The sequence below is a fragment of the Trachemys scripta genome, chromosome 10 (assembly GCF_013100865.1).
Source record: "Trachemys scripta elegans isolate TJP31775 chromosome 10, CAS_Tse_1.0, whole genome shotgun sequence".
NCBI lineage: Eukaryota > Metazoa > Chordata > Testudines > Emydidae > Trachemys > Trachemys scripta.
The window spans coordinates 52,965,032-52,983,943 of NC_048307.1; the positions used below are offsets into that span (position 1 = coordinate 52,965,032).

Sequence of the window (18,912 nt, forward strand, 5' to 3'; positions counted from 1 at the left end):
ATTAGTATGCTTTTATTTAATTTGTGTAGTTGTATGTTGAATTAAACATGAAATCTCTCCTAATTTTTGTCTTCTAGGCATTAAATACGATGCAGAGAAGGAAGAAAAATACTTGCAGGATAATAAGCAAAAAGAACTATCAAGAATTGAAGAAGCTCTGCAAAAATCAGCAGAGAAAGGTACTGTATGTGTACAAAACTAATTAAAAGTTTTGGGGACTTAGACAATACTGTAGAAGTAAGAGAAACCTCATTCTGTGACTGACTTCACAAGTGGTACAGCTCAACATTTTAATTAACGTGTAATTTTCATGCTTTTAAAAATAATAATTTCTGTAAAACTTAAAGTAAGAGATGTAATCCTGTGTGTTTACTCTCTAGTTACTTATTTTGTAACTTCCATTAGAAATGTGAAGTTGAGTATCTGATATACAATATATGCCTTACCTCAAACAATAGCAAAAATGTAGATCTTGATGCAGCTGTAGAATGACAGCCTTTTTGTTATCAAATATGTTTTAGCTGAACATATATGAACATAGGTTTTGGAAATTCTTGCAAGCTGAGTTTTGTTAAGGGAAAGGAAATATTGAGCCTACAGGAAACTGGTAACTTTGTGAAAAATGCTGTAATTTTGGTGCTATAATAAGTAAACTTATATTTGCAGTTTTTAATGTTAAACATCCAATGTTTAGTTTGGTTTTGATTTGTGCTGTCACATCTGAATATTCTAGTCAGTGTTAGAATAATGGTTAATAAATAAGAGGGCCATTAAACAATTGCAAGACACAGGAAAATGATGAAGTAAAATATAATGTCGCCACTTAATTTTTGGCCTAGGTCAGTAGGGGCTGTTTTATGGATAGCTGTTTGACTTCATGGATGGATGTTCAAATTGCAAAAATCACTAGCTTATTGGTACGTGTGCCTCCCAGTCCTGATAAAGGTCCAGGATTTAATTTAAATAGAAATGGGACTATCATCTTACCCTCTACCCTAGGTGGCCCATCTGAGTCAGGTGTGAGACTCATTAGCTGGGTAGTGTGAGGACTCTTGGACTATTGTTGCTTATATTGTGCCCGTTAAGATAAAGAGGTGACTACAATTTACAGGGGTGCAGATCATTTCACTTTCATGACAACTCTAAAGTCAGTGAAAATTAAATAACACTTAAAAACATCTTTAGAAATAACTTTGGAGGCCAGTCTCTGAAAATTCAACACACAATTTTCACGCTTTATTCTCTTGTTCCTGTTTTTTGTGCTACTTTGAAATGCAAGCTAATGCTTTCCTTAAACTGCACATGTTTGGCTTCCATTTACAGTGAAGAGAAAAGCCCTTATTCATTGCACATGTTCTTCTAATATTCCAGGAACTGTAGAATTCATGGTGAATTCATGTAATACTGATTGACAGTCTTTTATCACTTATGTCCATTTGGCCCAAAGAATCATATGCATAAATAAAAATGATCAGAGTTACAGACTTGACTACTACATAAATTACAACTGCTGCTCATAAGATCAGCAGAACTATGGTAGAATGGGGCAATAGTGCCAGAAAAATTAACAATTGCCTATTTTCTATGTTATGCACTTAATTAATCTTATAATACTGTTAATGTGCAGCTTTCTGAGGGAAGGCATCACACTGTTTTATTACTACAGAACCAGCTGATGCTGTCTTGGTAACTGGATATAATTAGGGTTTGTTTATGCATTTGGAACAGGAATATTGTTTAAGAAATTATGAAAGAGGAGACTTTCATAATGGCTATGACAATCAGTAAATCATTTGTATTAGAAGGGTTTGATTGGACTACTGAAATAAATGTGAAGTATTACATATTTAATTAGTAGCTTGATTGTTTCATGAAAAGACACTAGCTCTGAGATTCTATGTTGTGTCTCTAAGAGGTGCAGCCCTGAATTTGCAGTCCGGGGGAAGGGAAGGCCAATGAGGTTTTAAGATGCCTTTGTGCCATCCTGATCCTGGGCTGTTCTGGGAGTTGGAGAGGCTCCTGTTGTATCTTAGGCAGCACTGGGGGCCTGTCTAAATTAATGTATATCCTATGGAGCCCTATGGGTGGTGCTGGTGCCTGGAATCTCTCCAGTGTTGTGGCCTTGCTTCTGGCATGCTCCTTCTGCCCCTGGCGCAACTCCTCTTCTGGAGCTTGCCAGTGGCTGATTGAGCAGAAGTATTACAGCTGTCTTGCTGAATGAATCTCCTTGACTGCAGCTAGGGTACAAGGCTTTTAGGGCTCATTTATGCCACTCTGGACCTTTTACACAGCGTAAAGGGCCAGAGTAGAGGAGTGAATCTCATCCCATAGATGTTGTTCCTTCAGTGATATACAGTGTACCACAGATCCAGTGAATATGTATTTAAGAGCCCATGGGAGTATATCAACGAGAGAAGTGACTGTTCTTTGGGGTGTACGTGGACTCTTGGCTCTCAACATGCTTTTCATCAAGATGCTTTTCTATTTGCTAGTGTACATGGCAAAAATAATTTTAAGTGAGAAGCCTATTACTCCCTAGTTACACATTAAGAGAAGCTCTTCATTGGCTTAAAAAAACAAAAACAACTGGTGATTTGTAGAAGTAGTACTTAAACTCATACCCAGTTTCCATGTAGTTATATAGCTAGAGAATTCTTGCCCAGTTACAACAGTCAACTGTTATATGCCACTTGTGGGGAATGCCAGAACCCTCTGGGGTACAGTTCACATGGACATCAGTTTACATGAGCGTATCTATTGGACAAGCTTTACAGGCTGGCTGTTTAAGCCTGACACTTTTGGTTTGAAACTGGAGCTTTCCTTCTCCAAGGTGAGCTGTCTGCCAAGGCTGATGAATCTCAGCCGCCCTGTGAAGACTTACTTTAAGCTGGTCTTTATTTGCCTTGACATCCTCGTCATAGGGCCTAGGTGGCATTTGACAGAGGCAGCCAAGCCACCAGCTATCTCACCATTCCCTGCTGAGAGGTGTTGCCAGTTGGTCTGCAACTGCTTCTTAAATATTTGCAGCTGTCCTGCATACGTGCAGGACGTTCCCCTATCAGCCACAAAAGGGCACACTTGATGGGAGTTGGTTGCTCCATTCCAGAAGTTACATAGCTAGAAAAGTGACACGCAGTGTTTTTTGGTGATGTGGGGAGAGGAGGAAGGAGACAGACCACCTTTGTATATAGGTGTGTTGGGTATTAGATAAAGAATTAAAGAAAATGAGACTTGTATATCATGGGCAATACAAAAAACTGCCAAAACCTTTGCCCATTGTGTTACCAGCGTTAGCTTAAAACTACTTGCATATGTGTTAAAAAACCAAAATTTAAACAAGTAATTTACATGCATAAAAAAGCAAGTTTTTCAAATAAATCACTTTGCAATGTCTACATTTATCTTCTAATATCAGGAAAAGATTATCCTTGTATTTACATGGTATGTAAATCTGCTTTGAAGTTTAAAGATTTCGTTTGTTCTGAAATTTGAAAGTAGATTTCCTTTTAAAAATTGTGTTTTTGGTTATTGCTGACATGTGGATCAAGGCACTCATTCAGGAGACACCATATATGGCTTGGAGAGCTTTGTTTGCAAGGATAACAAGCCTGGTGGGTATGCATGGTTCATTACCTTCTTCCTTTAAAAAAAAAAAAAAAAGCTTAATGTATCATTGACAGTATCAGAACTCACATACTTGATTGGCAAGCAGTGAAATTTAGGAGGTTTTGGAAACAAGATATTAAGTAACATGTCATTGAGAGAAAGCTGAAAATAACATACTATGTTACTTGAATGTTATGAGAGTCCTGCTTTCAAAAGAAAGATAAATAGAAAACAGTGAAGTCTGGTTCTACTCTCAAGTGTCTCTAAAAACAGTATTGTTGATTTTCTCAAGGAACATTCAAAGACACAGATGGCAGTTGGGCACCCAAATCCCATTGACTTAAAGTGGGAATATCTCGCCCGCTATTGGTGCCTTTGAAAACGTCCCCATCAATTATCATTATACTGTATTCTAACCATGTTAACAGTTCAGACAGACCTTAACTATTTCAAGGCCAAGCTGTACTACTGCCTTAATAGTGCAGCCAGTCTTCTTTCATGAGGTGGCCATTAATCGGCCAAGTCCTTAGCTGTTGCAAATGGGCGTAGTTCCATCAAAGCCAATGAAACTAAGTGGATTTGCACCAGTTGAGGGTCTGGCCCCATGTTTCTTGTAATGCGAGATGACATGATCATGTTTTGTGTCCTCATGTAACCATGGTATTTAGCTGAAAGGTGCTAGAGTCATATGATGTTTGATTAATTCAAGGAAGTTGCCATATATTAGTTGAACTTCTTAGAGTTAGTTTTTTGTTTTTAATGCAATCCATTTGCCTCTCTCCCACTGCTACCCCAAATAAATCAGTTTTTGTCTACTTAACCTTGAGGCTGTTGAGATTGGGATTGCTGGGTGACAGTGCTACACTGGTATTTACCTATTATGTTCTTTACAAAAAAGCAAGCATTTAAGACTAAGGAAATTTATTAATAAGGATTTAGGAAATATTCAACTACCCATATAAGAATTGCCATACTGCATCATACCAGTGATTCCTCTTAGCCACAGTCAGGCAGGAGACTGGACAGTAATAGATGAATTTGAGGATGGTGCAGAGAAGCCTGCATTAGACACTAGTGAAATAGCTTTTGCATTGGGGGAGTTTGTTGGTAATCTTCTCCAGCAGTTGATGGTTCATTTAAGCCCTAAATCTTCAGGGCATTAATCTCTGTTTAAAAAAAACCCAAACATCCGATCTAACTGTGGATGTTCACGTGATCTGTATGTATCTAATATCACTTAATATACTACTACGTTATTGGATGATAACATGTGACTATGGATTCCACAGGCGAATCTGGTTTTGTGTTTAAAAAAAAAATTGTATCTTGATAAGTTTTAAATGCATTTTGAAATTTCATTACATGACTCTTTGCTCTTACATTACGAGAAGGGGCCAAGTACAAGCAGATGTGTGACCTCTTTTGTACCATTAATTAATTTGTATACCTAATATATCTTCTTTTTATTGCTGTATCTCTTGAAACTAAACAGTCCTTTTACAGAAATCTTTCTGTGCTTCTAACCATGATTTCAAGAAATATATCTCTTTCTGCACTTAGAGATATGGTGATCAGATCAGAACATACCGTAGTATTTAAGGTGTAGGTATGCCATTAGTCTTTATATAACGGCTTTTTAGTATTTTCTAGCCTATATTTTTTATGTAGCCTAGCAATTCCCCCCCCCCCCTTTATTTTTATTTTAACCACCACTGTGTGTTAAACAGATAGGAGAGATTTTAATTGAGCAGTCCCCAGTGATGTCCAAACTCTTTTCCCTCTATGTGGCTAAAGTTGATGTAGAACCAAGCAACATGTAAGAATATTTGAAGTTAATCCTTGTAGCAAGCATTATCTAACATTAGTCAACAATGGACTTTTCTGTAATAAACAGCAACTTTGTTAAAGCTGACTGAATTCCCTTAATCTATTGTAGCCTTGATTAACTTAGATATTTTTTTAATTACAAAATTGGTAACCACACTGTTCATCCTCTTTCCTGGATCATGAATAAATATATCAAACACTAATACAAGTACAAAAACATTTGTTTTAATGTGGTTAGTTGAAATTGTCTATTTTTACAGTTCTCTGACTTGGTGGCTACTTAGATCACTCTTAGCACTGTGCACTTGATATATTTTTCCTGAAAAAGAAGCAGGTAGCATAACCCTACTATTATAACCCCAGAAACACAACTATATAAAGCTGGAGGTAATGTAGAGAGAACGTATCAGTCATTTAAAGGTAAAAGAATTACAAGAATATTTTAACTATCCCCAAAATGATAATTTATTAACTCAGGAAATTCAGAATTAAGGTTAATGTTAAAAGCAAACAGATCCAGAATTCTAGCAGACAGCCTTAATTCTGATGTTTTGATGTCATAGGGCTGATGGAGGGGGAAATGAAAGACTAATTTTTGAAAAACTATTTTAATCTAATCTGGGAGCACAAACAAAGCTACTAAGGAAAGAATATTATTTATTTTGGCTCAGTTACTTCATTACTTGACCTGGAAAATGGACCAGTGCACTTTTTATATTTAAATTAAGGGGGCCAAAATGGCAAGGAACAAATGAAGAATCATTTTTACAAGATACTGGAATTTGCCTTCAGTTGTGAAAATTAGCCAGAGGCTAAAAATGAAAATTTTAAGTTTTCTTCCTGGAGCATATGTCTAGTTTTCAAAAAGTGTCAATTTCCTCTCATGTTTTACTATTTTAACACTTGAAAACTGCTTTTTACAAGTCAATGTCAAATTCCACCAAATATCTGTGTGGTGTAATATTTTTTTTTTTTTTTTTTTTTTTTTGGTAAGCAGGTAAAACAGTGAAACTGCAAAAATTTCAGAATGGAACCTCTTCGAAGTTTTTTTTATATCAAAAATATGTCAGGTCAGTTTTCAGGGTACATTCTAGTTGTCAATGGGAGGATTTTTGGCAGTGGTTGAGTTTAAAGCAGGGGTGGGCAAAGTATGGCCTGCGGGCCGGTTCGGCCCACCAGCCATTTTAATCCGACCCTCGAGCTCCTACTGGGAGCAGGGTCTGCTACTCAAACGGTTAGGTTTGGCAATGAGTGTCTATATCCTTAGTGTATGTTTAAGGTTGCAGCCAACTTCCCCAATAGCATCCTATGATGCAATCTTAACTACGGAGAGGATGCAACCTCCCCGTGATGGAGAGAAGTTAAACAATGTAACTAAGAAATACATTTTTCAAGAGATAACTAATATACTCCATTTCCTCCTGGAAAGTGTCAAGTCCTGGTGGTAGAATTAAAATTCATTTACTTACTAATTCATTAGCCTTAACAAGAGGCTAATGTAAGTGTTTCAAGGCACAAAACCATGACAGCACAAATTATTACAGAGCTCAAACAAATTCCTGGAAAGTCATCATCTACTGTCCTGTACAGTGAAGTAATGTAATTCAATGACTTCAATGGCAAAACTTCAATTTCAGAAATATGAGATGGAAGATGAGTTTCAGTAAATTTAAATAGATTTATTTAGAAGCCATTATTGTGCATTGAAATAGCATGTTTAAACTTGAATCTCAAAGGATTAATATGTATACATGGTACACTGGGTGTGTATTTTGCCTTACCATTCTTAAAATGATGATACAAAAAGCATGGAAAAATTATTTTCGTGTTCTTCATTTGATCAGTGTAAGAACAGCAGGGATAAATGCACAACGGACGTACAATGAATAGCTCTCACTGAAACCATTTTAACCTGTGTTTTGTGACCCCGCGAGACAGGAATGGACTTGATGACCCATCCATATGTAAATATCTGTTATTCTCCACTCAGTGCATTTAAGTAACTGCTTGAAGTATTGTATTGGTTCAGCTTTTTGTGTCTTTGTCGATTGGACCAAAAAATAACTGTCAGAGGCCATTTAAAGGATGACAGTTTTGGATGCTAACAGGTACACCTTTCACATGTGGAATTCTACTACCCTTTTTCTGAACAAAAACATTGTTTCTCTACTTGTGAATTTTGTTTTGTCTCATCACATGTTTAATTGCTCCTACAATATCTTAAATTAATTACATATGGTCATAGTGAATCCTGATGTGTATGTTATATGTGGACATGCATATGTTTTTAAGTATTAAACTTCCCTCTCTCCCCCCGAGGATAACATCCAAAAAGCTTGAAAACTGATACTAAGGAACAAACACAAAGAAAATTCAAACTTTCATTTGATTACAACTGACATTACCATGTTCAACATATACCTCATGATTTTTAGTGTATAGGTTTGGGGCTGATGTGACATAGCAGAGAAGAGAAAGATTAGTTTAGTAAAGTTAAAATCTGATAGTGTAAAAGAGAAGCATAAAAATCCTGCTTGAATAATTCATATAAGAACCATTTTTATGTGGATTTGTGTGCCTATGTATAGAACTGAAAGATGAGAGAGCATTGGAAACAGATGATAAAACATACAGAATAGCATGTTGCTTCACTGAGTGAATTTGAAATATTTTAAAGGTTTTGAAGAAAGGCAACTGTTTAAGATGTCATTTTTCTTTTTAGAAAGCCAGTTACCTACGTTTCCTCATTTTCCTTCTTACCTTTACTTGCTTTGTAATTTTACTAACTTGAATTTTATCCTTTTCTCACAAAATTGCCTGCATTGAGAAGGACGTAAGCGTAAAAAGCATAAAAAGCATTTTAAGAAACCCTTTAAAAGTCATGATCACTCAAAAGGTGGGTACAATGTAGCCTTCTACATTGCATATTTTATTTGCTATTTAGTTTTTAATAGCAAATGGGAAAAACACAGACTTCCAGGGCCAAATTCTTCTCCTCCATTGTACAGCTGGAGTAATGTTATTGATTTCAGTGTAGTGAAAATTTAGATTAACAGGCTTTCTTGCAAAATTTGGTCTATCCTCTGCACATAAAACTTCAGTAAAATTCAAGCTTACTGTTGAAAAAGAAGGCACAAGATTTTAAAACAAGGATTTTTTTTTTTCTTTGTGTGTGTCACACTATTTCATAATGTGAAAATAGTTGTGGTCAGATATCAAGAGGCTTCTGATGCCCACATGACATTGATGGCACAACAGGAAAGCATTGTTTTTCTCAACTCCACTTTTGTTAGCATTTGTTATAAATAAATAATATGCTAAACTCCAAATAGAGTTATTGTAGGCAGATAAGCTATTACAAAGCATATAGAGAATAGAATTCACATCCTCTGATATTAATGTCAGTGCTGAGGTCCTCTCTTTTTCTTTGTTATTGATTGATTGTACACAAAGCAATAAATATGAAGATTTTCAAAGGCACGAGAGGCAGATAGTTTCCCATCCCTTACTGAAAGTCAGTGGGAGTTTGGGAGCCTGTTTCAGATGGATTAATTAGAGAGGACGGGGTGGGAAATGGAAGGTACATTCTTGGGTATTTGGGGATTATTTTTCATACCTGGGAGGATCTAGGTGGAAATGTGCAATATATAAACAAGAGGTGAAAAATGAATGATGAGTAGGTGGTCTTGTCATACAATTTTTGCTTGCACACATTTCTGCTCAAAGTTGCTGATGATTGGTTTGTTTATTTGTGATTACTTGCTTTCCATTGAGTGAGCAGTGTCATCATCCACCTTCAGTAACAAGACACGTGCACTTTTCCATTTTTGAACAAAATGCTACTTAACTTTGATGTCTGAGGCTTTTTTGAGATGCAGATATCTTCACTTTTCTCTTGAAGTGAGCTATATAGTGTATGTATACTTGGCATCATATAGCTGATGTTTGTATGTGTACAATTCATAATAACTATATATTCTATATTTAAGGACAAATGTATACATAAAATAGTTAAGTCTTCAAGATTAAGCATTCAAAAATCAGGTGGGGCTATATGTGCAACCTTAAGTGTAGCCTTAACCCTTGTCACTTGTACATAGCTTGGAAGAATTTGATTTAAAAAAATATTTTCTACAGATAATATCCATGTTTCTTTTTAAGCATTTTCCCCAGTTTTTTGTCTGTTTACATTTTCACAGTTGTGGGAAATTATTGGGGGAGTCAGACGGTGGGGTGGGGGGCTCACAATTATTATTTAATGACAGTAGATGTTCTGATTCTGAAAGTTGAAGCTTTATAACTGTTAAAACACAAATTGTCAACATCACATGTCAAAATACACAAAGTAAATATCCTTAAATCAAAATTTAATAAGTTCCTAAGCAGCCTTTTTCTGACTTAGCCTATCTGTACATTTCACTTTATTATTGATGAAAATATTTTTTGTCTCTTTGGGTACAGTGAAATCGACACTTACAGATAAAACTCTAATCCTTCCAAGCCTACATGTATACAGTGTATGCAAATTCATGTATACAACCGCTGATAGCCATGCATAGCATTTTCTTTTACAGTGTAAGAGCCTGTGTCCCAGTCAGTGAAATTACAATTACTTATAAGGTGTATGTGGAATGAGCAAGGCTTCAAGAAGCCATGTCTCATTGAATTCATAATTGAGGGAGAGAAACACATTGACTGTGTAGCTGAGTCAGCCCTGTACACATGCACTGCAGCCTTGTTTACCTAAATCACCACTTGTAAATGGCTTTAAAAGTCTTACTTGGAAGATAGCACACATGTGCCAATCAAACCCTATAACTTGATCAAATCAAAACCATTTTTCACCAGTACCCTCTCAAAACTACTTTCCCTCAGTGAGGAGTATAACCTGCCAAATTGCACCTTTCTACTCTTATCTATACCAGTGCTGTTACTGTTAAGCCATTTCTAAAGTGTTGTTTCATTATGGGTAAAGCTTGTTTTTTCAATTTCTTATTCAAAACTGGGTTTGTTCAAACTAGAAAAAAATGGCCTTTTGGCAGAGATTGGGTTTGAAAAACTTCAACCTGAAAGATGAAAGTTGATTGGTTAGAAGCATCTGGCTTTAAGTGGAAATATAACTGTAGTGCAGATCGTGTGTTGCTAACATCAGTATAGGCAGAATTCTTATAATCCACAGAACACATTTTTTTTATATAAAAAGATTAACAGAATGTTATGGTTGGGCAAAGGATCGGGGAAATTGTCCACTCGAGAGGGATAAACCAAAGCTGCTGCTTTTGCATCTTCAGGGTCTGCTGCAGTTCTTAGTACAGTGTATAGTTTGTCAACTAACATAACTGTCTGTCTCTATTCACACCATATTTAATATCTGGAATTCAAACAAGTTTTTAATTGTTCCATTCTTTTGCAATTTCTCCCCTTAAGCTTTAATATTTTTAATTTGTTTTCTAAGCACAAAAGGGCTCTAAACAATTTAGACTAAAGCTTAAATGGCAATACTTAATGTGAATAAGTGTGTGAAGTTGTTGAAATGTGGTGAACGAAACTTTGTATGTCTTGTTGGGCAAAATGTAATGAATTCTGATTTTTTTTTTTTAACTTTTTTTTTTTTTAAGATAAGCCAAAGGCAGAGAAAAAAGATACATTCTTGGAAAAGCTGGCAACTCAAGTTATAAAAAATGTACAAGTCAAAATCACGGGCATTCATGTTAAATATGAGGATGATGTAAGTGTCCTAAACTTTTTTTTTCTTAAACCAAATTTCAACTGAGATATCTCTCATTGTGACAATAGGCTATTTTCTATCTGCACTGTGTACTCAGTAGATCTGAAGTAAAACAGAGTTTTCAGACATCTTGAAAAAGTTTTCATGGGTTTAATACAAGCAAAACAAACAAAAAAAAGCCCTCCAGGATAACTGAAAACTTAATATCCTGTGATATATAGCTGGACTTGGCCCTCCAATTTGGACAGACAGCTGCTTTTCATGTCTTTGTATATGCAAGTGAAGCTGCTGATTGTTCAGTGTATTATGGGAGGAACATAATAGTAGGCATCCCCCCGGAGCACTGCTTTACCGCGTTATATCCAAATTCGTGATATCAGGGTAGAGGTGTATTGAGGCTTAGAAAAATGTCCCCTTATCTCAAAATAGCCTCACTTCAAGACCTATTTGAAGTGAGAAGCCTTTAAAAAGCAGAATGATGTAACCAAGACAGCTGTTGGTTGGAGAGTGTCGCCATGTGGTTTGTATGGAAAAGGGGGATGTAGATATGGGGTGTGGGGTAGAGGATAACAGGTTGGCTTTCACCAACTAAAAGAGAGAGTTTGAACTCAATATTAGATGCAAGAAGAGGCTAAAACTAATCCCTCTAAACTGAATGAAGGGACAGATTAATGGAAGTTTTCTTAGAAGTTCCTGCATGGTATCAGATTTATCATGGGCATAGCTAGTTACAGTGAAGTGTATGTTACATTGAAGATTTAAATCCCAAGGCTACAAAATGGAGTCACTGTTTTAAGATGTCTAATGAGCTGATAGGTGTTTGTTTGCTGCATAAAATAATACAGTATTTAAATAAAATTTCCTTTTTATCCTTTTCTGTTTGTAGATCACAGATCCCCTTCGGCCACTTTCTTTGGGAGTGACATTGGGTGAACTTAGTTTACTGGTAATGTTTGTTCTAATTTATGATGAAGAACGTGGTTACACGATTTAGAACATAATGCAGACTTGCTGAACAGATTCGTAAACAGAATACTTGGATCTGTTTACTTAAAGCTGTGCATGTAGTTGAAAGTAAAAACAAACAAACAATCACTGTCTATACAAATATTATTCATGTTTTGGTGATTAAACATGGGCTGAGAGACTGTAGGGGAAGGACTGTCTGTGGCCTAGTTTGTCACTTGACCTCATGCTTCAGCTCATCTGTGTAACTGGATAGAAGGAAGAGTTTAATGCTGATTTTGCATTAATCTGTCCTGGGTAAAATAGGAGAAACAATTCCATGTTGCAGTACTACTCTGAACAATTTTTTTCTAGGTCAGCTACTAGGTACAAGGAATTCATAGAAAATACAAGTGCAGTCAGTACTAGTTAACTAGCATTGTCCTGCTAAACCCAGGGTTGTGAGTTGAATCCTTGAGGAGGCCATTTAGGGATCTGGGGAAAAATCAGTACTTGGTCCTGCTAGTGAAGGCAGGGGGCTGGACTCGATGACCTTTCAAGGTCCCTTCCAGTTCTAGGAGATGGGATATCTCCATTAATTGCAAATTTCAAATCCTAGTTCAATATCCTTTTTTTAAAGGATATAATCAGCAATGTTGATTCTGGAGTGTACAGTTTGTTATTCCTTATGTATGTGAAACTTGAAATTCTTGTTTGAGGTGGCCTCTACGTACTCCCATTTGTGGGAAGCACCTTGTCTTCTGCTGCCACTGAGTTTATGGAAAGAGTTGCTCCTTGGGACCCCATGACTGGTGCCAAAGGACATTCACTTTTCTGAGATGAAATTACATGTGGCTTGAACCACTCCAGCCTTTGCCTTCTTTTTGTGTGGTTAGCTGGTGTAAGGCCTAGAGTGGCTTCCCCCCTGCGGAGGCCAGGTTGGTTCGGGCATTATTGATCCATACATTTCCTTAATTTTTATTAAAACAACGAGGAATCCGGTGGCACCTTAAAGACTAACAGATTTATTTGGGTATAATCTTTTGTGGTTAAAAAACCCCACTTTTTCACATGCATGGAATTAAAGTTACAGATACAGGCATAGCTATACTGATACATGAAGAGAATGGAAGGGAGTTACCTGTGCCTGTATCTAATTTTCATTCCATGCATCTGAAGAAGTTGGGGTTTCTTTTACCCATGAAAGCTTATGCCTAAATTAAACTGTTTGTCTTTAAGGTGGCACCAGACTCCTTGTTGTTTTTGACAGGTTTCAGAGTAGCAGCCGTGTTAGTCTGTATCCGCAAAAAGAAGAACAGGAGTACTTGTGGCACCTTAGAGACTAACAAATTCGCATATGCATCCGAAGAAGTGGGCTGTAGTCCACGAAAGCTTATGCTCTAATAAATTTGTTAGTCTCTAAGGTGCCACAAGTACTCCTGTTCTTCTTCTTGTTGTTTTTGTGGATACAGACTAACATGGCTACCCCTCTGATACCTGATTTTATTATTGCTCTGTAATATGGGTCGTAAGGTTTTTTGTTTTTAAGAAAATGTTTGTTGTACATCTCCTTTAAAACAGCCAAACAAACTGGATCTCTAGTCTTTGGATATGAAAATTCCATGGCCAATAAAGCCTCAGAGGATCTGAATAGGAAGGGCATCATTCAGTGAAGCATGTCATGTTCCTAAATGATGTAGGGCCAGCATACATACTGGTTTGTTCTGTTGTGGAAACCTATTCCTAGATCGCTTTTTGGTAACATAGCAATAGGGAGTGGAGGGTTCCATGCCTTCGTCAGTGAAAAAGGCCTGAGGACGCCATTGACTATATCTGCCATCGGATTGGTTGTGTGGCCGTCTGAAACCAGAGAGATTCTGCTCCCCCATCAGTGTCAGGCAAATCAGGATAAGTTAGGTACTGAAGAAACCAGTGCTAGGTCATGGGCTATACCTGGCTCTGAGAGCTGGGAACTGGGTGTCAGTTTCCATCAATAAATCCTTAATTTTGTACATTTAACTCTGTTGTCTAAACTTGATGAACTTTGTAGCTTGACACACACAAGTTTAGCCTTTCATGAACACCATTCAACCCTTAAAAATGTATAACTCCTAAAATGATTTATATTTAAACCTCCACAATTATATATTATAGAGAAACTAGTTTTAAACATATTGGGTTATGTAAGTCTTAAAATCCCTTCATGGTAAAAGGTATCAATATTTTTTTTTAAAGAAAGTTATGTCTAAGGCACTGTTGAGCCTTGTAAATGCGACAAGGTGTTGAAACATGAAATACATCAACATAAGTGGTCAAACTTTCAAAACCAGCCAATAAAATTTGTTTGCAAAATTTGTCCACAGGACATATATATACAGAGCAAGCTATTTTGGCTTTCATTGTTTAAATATATGTTAAGAGTTGTAATGTGAAGTTAGCTGTTAAAAAGGATTTTAAAAAAATCATTGAAATAAATGTTACATAATGAATTTAAGATGGCTTTATGGAGAATAATTTCTAATGTTTTTCAACTTCTAGACAGCCAATGAAAACTGGACACCTTCCATTTTAAATGAAGCTGCAAAAATCATATACAAGGTAATATGTCCTTCATTATTTCAGTCAGTTCATTACTACTTGGGTGTGGAGTGAAAATTGGACCAAAAATACCCACTGATAAATTAACTCAATTCAGTAGTCCATGAAAGGGTGGGTGGGGGGAACATAATGGTTTAATGAACCAAAATAAGGAAATCATAGTGCTTTAACTTGTTTTTATTATATTACTTTGTAGCTCTTCATTCCCTATGCCCTTGTTTTTCAGTTGTTTTTCCTTTTTATAACTAGTGAGAAGTAGAACCATGATCACTGCTTAAAATACAAGGCATTTGTTTTCAACTGTGTGTGTAAATGGGGTTCTCATACTAAGCACAAGCAGCAATCTGTTCATTAAATGAACTCTAAGATATTGTTAACCTCATGCAGATTCCAGCTTTCTTACTCAAGGAATCAAATATTGGCCTCAAAAAGCAAATTTAACCAGACACACCTTGCATCATTTTTTTACCCTCACAAATAGACTTCAAGTACAGAAGTAGGAAAAGAAGGCCAGATTTTTGAGCAACACATTTAAATCAAATTTGGCAAAAAGAAATAACCCTCATTTTGATGGTATTCACATACAGTGAAAGCTTATTTCATTAATACAGAAGTTGTATTGTTTATTTTTCATAAATTGCGGAATCCATTGAGTTTTCTTTACTTTGCAGCTCCTGCGTCTTGATTGCCTCAGCGCCTACTGGAATGTGGGTAGCGAGATGTATTATCATGGCTCCCGTGAACAAATATTGGTAATTTAAAAGGCTGCATACAGAAAATGGTTATATGATATAAATATTCTACTACTAAGATAAACTCACCGCGGGAGATTTCAAATGCAAAAATAGAAATTAGGTGCCTAACTCCCAATTCTGATGTAAAAATCTCCTTCGTAGTGTGTATTATGCTCTGATCATTAAGGAAATTTTTAGGCAAAGCCAGTAGAGCTGGGTGACTGATTTTTATTCCCCCCACTCTCTTCAATTATCTAATAAAATCATGAATGTAGGAACTGATCCTGTTAATATTTACTAGTTGTTCTGCTGACTGTTGAGCGTTTGATCCCCACTGATTTGTGAGATCATAAACACTATCAAGTACTATGACTGTAGAATTCACAATGTTGGATCATTCATTATAGTTTCTTATCTCATATATGATTATTTATTTTCAGAAATTGATTGTGGGCTACCTACTTTTTTTCTCATTTAGCTTAATTTGGGCTTTGTGTTGGTGTCTCCATTCATAGAGTTTTTAATTTCATTATGGTAGCACCTTAAATCTGAATCCGAGATCAGGGCTTTTATATTACACTCGCTTCACAGGGTAAGCTAGCCCGTAAAAAGGGTTGGGAAGGAGATGAGTGCTGAAGTCATGTGTCAAGGATCATGTGACTAAACAAGGCCTGCCGTTGCAGATAAGAGAAGACTGGTGAGCAGTCATAAGTCCTAGGAGCAGTAGACCTGGGAGATCACAAGAAGAAGATAGCAGGGAGAAGAGACCTGGGAGTCAGCTCTCCATCAAGAGTAGGAGGACAGCCAGGAGGGCTGGCAATGTAGAAAGAGGCGTTTGGAAGAAGCAGGACAGGTTAATGTTTTAGAGGCAAATAATCTGGTTGTTTAGGGTTCCCATAGTAAAAGGTGGATGTGGGTTTCCCAGTGCTGTTATATTGGAAGGGATGATGGAGAGACTTATACTGCCACCTAGTGAAGTAATATACTAACACCTATGAAAAAGGGGAGCATGAAGACGCTGGCTAGAGCCCAAGGGAAGGGGACTGCTGAGAGTGTATTGTGAAAGACAAGACAGACTCTTGAGGAGAAAGGGCATATCCCAGCAAGTCTGGGATAGAATATTAGTTGGTTTGGACATGAGATTTACTCTGGAAGGAGTGGGCTTTTTGTAAGTTAGCTGGAATCATAGAATATCAGGGTTGGAAGGGACCTCAGGAGGTCATCTAGTCCAACCCCCTGCTTAAAGCAGGACCAATCCCCAGTAAGGTTTTTGCCCCAAATCTCTAAATGACCCCCTCAAGGATTGAACTCACAACCCTGGGTTTAGCAGCCAATGCTCAAACCACTGAGCTATCCAAGACATCTCAGCAACCTGACCACTTTGAAAGCCAGGAGAACATTTGAGAGAGGGAAAGTGAGGCAGTGGATGGGACCAAAGCCAGACCCAGGTCCCAGCTACACTAGTGTTAGTAGTCCATTGCCGACTATGATGACAATATTGTCACAGTTCTCATCTATGGCTACAAATAAAGATATTCCCTGCCCCAGGGATCTTACAGTTCAGGTGTTGGATAGGATGTGACCTATCAATACAACCAAATAAAGCAGGGTGGGAGTAGACCTAACAAAACTTAGGTTGAGCATTAAACTGGACGCCTATGTTTGCAGCTTGACTAACCACTGCCCGATGGAAGTGACTTGTAGCCATCGCAGTAGAGAGAGTTTTAGAGGAGGCATTTGAAGGATGATAAGGTGGTGGTTTACAGATTTTTGTTTCCCCCCCGCCCCCCCCCCAGTCATAAGATTCAGTATTAACAAAAAGATGGAGACTTGAGGGAAAAGCAGACAACTGCATGAACAAGGCTGCCGTTGGCAAAGGAAAGATAAAGTTCAACAGCTCGATAAGTTGGTATATATGAAAGATAGGGTGAGGCTAAACAACAATGGGCTTTAAAGATAAACAGAAGGAACTTAGGTTAGATATGGTGGTGGATGAGGGAGATCCAGTAGAGTGACGTGAGTGGACAGTTGGTATTATGAGCCAGGAAGATGGTCATAGCAACAGTATTTTGTATGTGTTTGAGAAAAATAATGAAGGTGACATGAGGGCCAGGGCAAGACTTTACCACGGTTTGAATATCTGGGCTAAGAGAGAGTGCCATATCTAGGTTTAAGGCAGGTGGTCTGGTTTTAATTCCTTCAAGCTATTATCTAAATGAGCAATAAATCATAGAATAATACAATTTTTATATACACAATCTTTATCTCTATTAACTAGCAAAGACTTATTGTGTTCTGTAACAGTTTCCTTTTCTTTGCAATATTAATATATTATCTTGTTGTAAGATTAACACTGGCAAAAGCAGGAGTTGTGAACATAATGCATTAAAATATGAGCCTAGCTATGATAGCTTAACTGAAATAGAAACTTAAATTGACTATCATGCAGGTTTACTTTCTGTTGTGTTCATAATCTAGTATTGCCTCTTACAAAGCTGATGATTAGCTAGCTATTACATTTCTTCAAAGCCAGTATATAGATTTAAGAAACCCCATGGACCCTTGCAATCTAGTTTTCAAACACAGTTAATTTGGATTTTAATAATTGTTACAATGGACAAATGTAAGTCTTTTTTTCTGTGCACTTGTTAAAGACCTCTGACATGCCAAATCACAATTTACTAGTAAACAGATTACATCAGATGGCTGCTTCAATAATGTGATTAAATGGGTTGCCTCATTTTTAAGTAATGACTAACAGATGGTACTTTGACATTTGTTATTTAATTGAAGTAGTACATTGTTCAGTATCTTGCAGCTTTATGGTCCTTTGTGAAGTATGCTTTCAGAAGTACTATACAGGAGTTTTACCTTGCTTTGAAAGTTTTTGAAGACAGACATTTAATTATTTTTTAAATTGAAAATTTTTTCACTTACTGATGTGAATGTTTAGTCAAAACCTATGTAAACTACTTACTTTTCTGTGCAGCTTATGAAGGAGTGTGATCTGTTCAAATAAATGACTCTGATGCGAAGCTTGTACAGTTAGCTAACTGATGGCTTAAGAAATAATTCTACTCAGACTCAATTTTCAAAAGCTTGAACACATGCAAAAACATCCCCAGTGGGGAATGTGTGCATGGGTACTAGCAGAAGTTGAATACAAATGGATGTTTCAAAGGGAGAAGTGGAGTGTGACACTGCTGGATCTGGTGGGTGTGGCTGAACTGTCCTGTATGGCCAATCCTGTAGCTCCTTACTTATGAAAATTTTGCTTGTATGCTTTTGCACCTGAACAATATGCACTGTTTGGTAATGTGCTCCACGTGGACCCTGCAAACCTGGCTCTTTAGTGTATCAGAACAGGAGTATAAGCACTGAAGGTGCTCATTTGGGTTTTACCTAAGCACTTGGTGACTGTCACATGAATATGGGTGACAAAAAAAAATGTAGCTGAGGGTTTAACAAAAGGTA

General features: G+C 36.9%; 1 protein-coding gene across 5 annotated transcripts in view; it reads left to right on the plus strand.

Moving 5' to 3' along the window:
• VPS13C (vacuolar protein sorting 13 homolog C) overlaps window positions 1–18,912 on the plus strand; it is a 215,679-nt gene that overhangs the window by 11,988 nt on the left and 184,779 nt on the right. For 3 of the 5 annotated variants that reach the window (XM_034783883.1, XM_034783879.1, XM_034783880.1), the window contains exons 5-11: window positions 78–179; window positions 3,549–3,611; window positions 8,264–8,329; window positions 11,052–11,161; window positions 12,048–12,107; window positions 14,645–14,704; window positions 15,376–15,456. In XM_034783883.1, the coding sequence (XP_034639774.1) occupies window positions 78–179; window positions 3,549–3,611; window positions 8,264–8,329; window positions 11,052–11,161; window positions 12,048–12,107; window positions 14,645–14,704; window positions 15,376–15,456 (542 nt within the window). The remainder of the gene's footprint in view (window positions 1–77; window positions 180–3,548; window positions 3,612–8,263; window positions 8,330–11,051; window positions 11,162–12,047; window positions 12,108–14,644; window positions 14,705–15,375; window positions 15,457–18,912) is intronic. The other 2 variants (XM_034783882.1, XM_034783884.1) reach the window with 1 other exon arrangement.